Source organism: Pistacia vera, unplaced genomic scaffold (assembly GCF_008641045.1).
Source record: "Pistacia vera cultivar Batoury unplaced genomic scaffold, PisVer_v2 Contig344, whole genome shotgun sequence".
In the NCBI taxonomy this organism is placed as follows: Eukaryota; Viridiplantae; Streptophyta; class Magnoliopsida; order Sapindales; family Anacardiaceae; genus Pistacia; species Pistacia vera.
In genome coordinates this window covers 1,702,546-1,707,713 of record NW_022196162.1, presented here as the reverse complement: position 1 = coordinate 1,707,713, position 5,168 = coordinate 1,702,546, and the positions used below count along the sequence as shown (strand labels likewise).

General features: G+C 35.9%; 1 protein-coding gene across 1 annotated transcript; it reads left to right on the top strand.

Moving 5' to 3' along the window:
- Positions 1 to 261: 261 nt before the first annotated feature.
- On the top strand, positions 262 to 4,938 carry LOC116138824. The gene is made up of 5 exons (XM_031424483.1): positions 262 to 358; positions 529 to 773; positions 877 to 1,089; positions 1,160 to 1,324; positions 4,711 to 4,938. The coding sequence occupies exons 1-5, from the start codon at positions 262 to 264 to the stop codon at positions 4,936 to 4,938; spliced, it is 948 nt and encodes a 315-aa protein (XP_031280343.1).
- Positions 4,939 to 5,168: the final 230 nt, after the last annotated feature.

Below are 5,168 nucleotides of genomic sequence, written 5' to 3'. Positions count from 1 at the left end.
GTGGTGGGAGATGATGCCAATGCTGATGTTGAAGAAGAAGATGATACATTGATTGATTATTGTACTGATAATGAATATGATTTAATGAGTGATTCTGATAACAACTTCTGATGGTATGCTTGTATGATTATATGTACTCTTTACTATTTTCTGAATGTGTAAATATAGTTAATGATCTAATGTCGTGAGATTAATTGTATAAATTGACATATATCTTACCTGGTACAGTTTCTCTTATGTTGATGTTTGCAGATTCCGAAGATGGCTCCTGGTAGAAGAAGGACCGTAGCTAGACGTGCAAATGTTGTTCAAGAGAATCATAGTCTTGTACCGACACCTGAAATTGCTACAATCACTGGTAAAGTTATGATATTGGTCCATATAAGCATACTGAAATATATACTTGGATTTTAGATATCGAGTACAATGTTTGTTTAAAATTTAAGAATACATTTTACTTTACCAACATGTAAACCGTCCTTGTGATAACATAGTATTAACTGTTGATGCATTATTTTGATTTTGTAGAGAATATAGTGGCGAAGAACGTGAGAGGGAAGACTAGAGGAGTTGGATGTGAAAGACTCCTACAAACAGCGCAGTCAAAGTTGCATGTAGACTTTCAGAAAGAAGATGGAGTACCTACTGGAGTAAATGCATCAAAGTTGAGTACTGAGGTAGGAATAGTTGCAAGGAACTATGCCCCCGTAAGAGTGCTTACTTGGAAGAAAGTTCCGTACGATGTCGAAAAACAAATGATTGCTCGGATCACGGTAATGTAGTTTAATATCATTATCCATATTGTCATACTTCCTTATGAAAATAATATATAATACCCATATAAGTTTAATGCATGTACATTATTGATGAATTTAGACCAAGTTTGACATTGATGTCACGGAGCCCCATGTACTGAAATGGCTGAAGCACAAATTGTGTAAGAGATTCAACAGCTTCCGGAGTGCCCTACACAAGAAATTCAAAGCATATGCTACTAAGGAGGAAGCATTACAGAATAGACCAGAAGAAATTAAAGATCCTGATGATTGGATATATCTTTGTGACCTTTTTTCTAGTGAAAAGTTTCAGGTAAGGTTAACATGGCTTTTAATGTTATTATATATGTATTGTATTTTAATATTAAATTTTGTGGTGTTAGGCACGGTCAAAAACTTATTCTGAGAACCGGTCGAAGATGAGGTGTAATCACCGCGGTGGTTCCAAGAACTTTATCCAGCACAAAAAGGAAAAGGTATTTAATATGATTCACCTATACAAATATACAACTTTGTTTTCCTGTTTACTAATTTTATTTCAATTTATGGTCAATTTAATATGAACTGTTAAGGCACACCAACTTGGGGAATCTGTCGGTCCTATACAATTATTTCATGACACTCGTTGGAGCGCCGAGAAATGGTGGATTAATGAACAAGCAAGAAAGCTATATGTAAGTTGATCATCTTTCAATTATCGATATAAGAAATGTCTTACCATTCAATTGGGTATAAATGTATTGTTTTTCTGTAACTGTTCCATACTGCCATGCTTTTATTGTTTTAATTTGAGTCTCATTGCATTTCTCTGTCATCTTTTGACCTGCAATTATGTTGCCACTTGTGCATTTTTTTGATATTGGCATTTAGTTTTCCTGAGTGTTACCAAACTTTTATAACTTTGCTGTGGTTTGCTATTGATATGTTACAAAAATTGTAGGATAAGGCTGAAATTTAACTTGTGTTATATTGTTTCTCTTGATTGAACTTAACAGCTTGCTGTGGTTTGCTATTGATATGTTACAAACATTGCATTTCTCTGTCATTTTTTGACCTGTAATTATGTTGCTGCTTGCGCATTTGTTTGATATTGGCATTTAGTTTTCCCAAGTGTTACCAAACTTTTATAACTTTGCTGTGGTTTGCTAGTGATATGTTACAAACATTGCAGGATAAGGCTGAAATTTAACTTGTGTTATATTGTTTCTCTTGATTGAACTTAACAGTTTGATGTGGTTTGCTATTGATATGTTACAAACATTGCACTTCTCTGTCATCTTTTGACATGTAATTATGTTGCTGCTTGTGCATTTGTTTGATATTGGCATTTAGTTTTCCTGAGTGTTACCAAACTTTTATAACTTTGCTGTGGTTTGTTATTGATATGTTACAAACATTGCAGGATAAGGCTGAAATTTAACTTGTGTTATATTGTTTCCCTTGATTGAACTTAACAGTTTGTATTTTTTAAAGCAGAAAGTTGGAGTTTCTTCTAGTAGGAAAAACTTGTTTCATGGTTTATGTAGATATTTCAAAGTTTCTTCTAAGCATTTTTGCGTCAGTTGTCATCCATCCTAGGGACATGCTATAACTAAAGGTGCAATTTTAGGAGCCTTTAAGAGCATTTTTATTTTCATGGATTGATTGTAACGCCCCACTTGAGGTACGTAGTTAAGATTTGATGAATGGCTTGAATGTTTATTGATTTATCATTATTTGAGTCTGTATGTTGTTAATATTGTTTGGTTGACCCTTGGTTGAAAGGGTGTATTGGTTTGGTTGAGTGGTTGCCCTGAAAATTGGTAAGACTTGGCGAAATCTTAATGTTATAGTCTTCGCCGGGGAGAAGAAGAAGCTTTGCTACGGCGATCAAGTGCTACAACCCCTGTGTTGCTGCTGTGAGTTTTCGTCGGGGCGAAGAAATAGCTTCGCCGCGGCGAAGACTCGACTAATATTCCCTTGAGTTTTTAAAGAATTCTTCCTTTTGGGACTTAATGACCATTCTACCCCTAATTAGCAGGAAAAGTGTGGAGTGAAATGCAAGGAAATTGCATGGAGAATAGTTTGAATGGGGATGTTTTTGCAAATAATTAAAGGGCATAGGTGGAATTTCAAATAAGGAGTAACGGTATATTGGGAAAGAGTGGAGAAAATATGAGATATTAAGAGTTTAGCTTTAGAAACCCTTTCATTCATTCTTCTCCACCGCCTCTTTCATCCTTCAATTCTCTCAAACTTTCATTCAATTTTCCAAGGATCTTTGAAGAGCTTTTGACTAGAAATTGATACAGGTTGATCCTAAGCACTTAAAGGTGAGAATCCTTACTCTAGATGTGAATTTTATTGTTGAAAGAGTAGGATCCTTATTGAGTTTGTGTTGAAGGTTTAAGAGAAAGTATCAAGCCATCAAGAGTAGAAAGCTTAAGTGGATTCTACTTGAGCCTAAGGTAAGTAAATCCACCTACATGATTGAGCTTTATATATGATTAATGCTTGGATTTTTATGTTTGAAATGAGTTGATGAATTTATGAATGAGTTTAATGTTGATTTATGGAGAAATTTCCACCATGAGAAAGGTGGAATGTGTTGATAAATTGTGGTAGAAGTATGGATAGAATTAGAAGAATTTAAGAGGAATATTTAAAATGTGTTTTCTTTGCAGGATGTGTGATAATGTGAAGGGGTTGAACTCCAATTTTGGATGGTTAAGAAAGAAGTATAATTAATATTAGAATAGAGTTTATGTATGCACACATATTGTTTGATGAAATGCCTAAAAGAAGCATGAGTAGAAGTAGAGAACCTTACTTTATGCAACATAGCATAGTTGCATTTCATGAATGCATATAAGAAAGATTCTAGGCATGAGCCATCCATATGCATATGTTTAATCGAGTAATCATATAAGAAAGAAATATGAGAAATGAGAAAGAAACACTCTAAGAATAGAGATAAAGAAGAGAACTAATTCTCTTAGAATAAAGAGAAAGAAAGAATTAGCACTAGAGAATGAAATGAATATCAAGTGCTACAGAAAAGAAAAGAAAATAGGTTGTGCGATGGGGAACCCATGAGTGTAGAGTTACTCGCATGTAAACCGCCATGAGAGAGAGCGGTCTCCGCCATGAGAGAGCGGAATGAGAATGAGAAAAAGAATTTGTATAGCCGTGAGAATACATGTGGATGAGAGCTATACACGAGAGAGAGTACACTCACATGGTCAAGGGTTCCAAATCCATGCATCGACCAAGACCAATCGGCAAAGAATAAGAAAGAATAAGACTAAAAATAAGAGAAGAATAGAAAGAAAAGAAAAGAAAAGAAAGAAAATGCATTGTTATGCTTTAGTGTCTCATCCATGCATGGTTATGATATTCTCCATCGGTGATGAGAATAGAAAGAAAGAAAAGAATAGTGAGAACTAGAAATAGAGAAAGAACAAGAGAGATTGCATTAGAGAAAGTAACAAGAGTACGAAAAGAATTGATGAGTAATGCACAGGGATTATAGAGTAGAAGATTTACTTACTGAGCATCTTTGTGCTCACTCTGTTGTTTTCTATGTTTTACAGGACATAGGTGAGGACGTGGTCGGATGGACATCGGCAAGCGGGGAGACTTGGCTGCACTGTCTACTGTTTTTAAGAGTCTTTTTGTACAAATGATGTTGTACTATGTAAAGAATGTATTTATTAAGTAAAGAAAATTTTTGGGCCCAACCATTTTGATAAATATACTTGTCTTTTTATTAATATATTTTACGAATATTATAGTAGAAAGAAGTTGTTACAATTTTTGGTATCAGAGCAGTGATTTTGGGATGGGACAGTGTGTCATTCTTGCCACTACGACGTGTCTTATCTGACCACTGTAAGTTAAATTCTTTCCTTACTAGTGGGTTATTGAAGTTGATGTGAGAATGGTTGTTTTGTAGAGGAGACGTAGTAATAGAAAGAAGGGTAAGTGTGTGATGAATGAGGAAGAATCCTCTAACCCGCCGGAACAAACTCCCCCTACCTTTGATGAGACAAGGATTCGAACTATTATACAGCAGGTGTTAGCGGAGAGTCAGGGGAGAGCTGTACTAAAGAGAACTGAGACCCCTAGTAGAGTACCGCCCGCAAGGCAAGAGCGAGAAGGGCCAGCACCTCAGACAGTATAGAATCGAGTTGATCCGATTCAGGGGCTTGCAAGTCAGCACCGGCCAACAGAGTTTAGGGGTACTAGGGACCCGTTAGAAGCAGAAGAGTGGTTTAAGTCCGTTGAGCAGACGGTGGCCCTGTTTCCCATGAATGATAGAGAGAGGATTAGCTATGCTAGTTTCTTATTTCGAGGTGATGCCCGAATTTGGTGGGAATTAATGGAAGAGACTCATGACACGGCAACTATGAC

What these genes read in the sequence shown, in the direction of transcription:
- LOC116138824 (XM_031424483.1), top strand. Translation starts at nt 262, where the DNA reads ATGGCTCCTGGTAGAAGAAGGACCGTAGCTAGACGTGCAAATGTTGTT. An exon ending in AAATGATTGCTCGGATCACG is followed by an intron (nt 774 to 876) that starts GTAATGTAGTTT and finishes TGATGAATTTAG; the next exon opens with ACCAAGTTTGACATTGATGT. An exon ending in TAATTTTATTTCAATTTATG is followed by an intron (nt 1,325 to 4,710) that starts GTCAATTTAATA and finishes GTTGTTTTGTAG; the next exon opens with AGGAGACGTAGTAATAGAAA.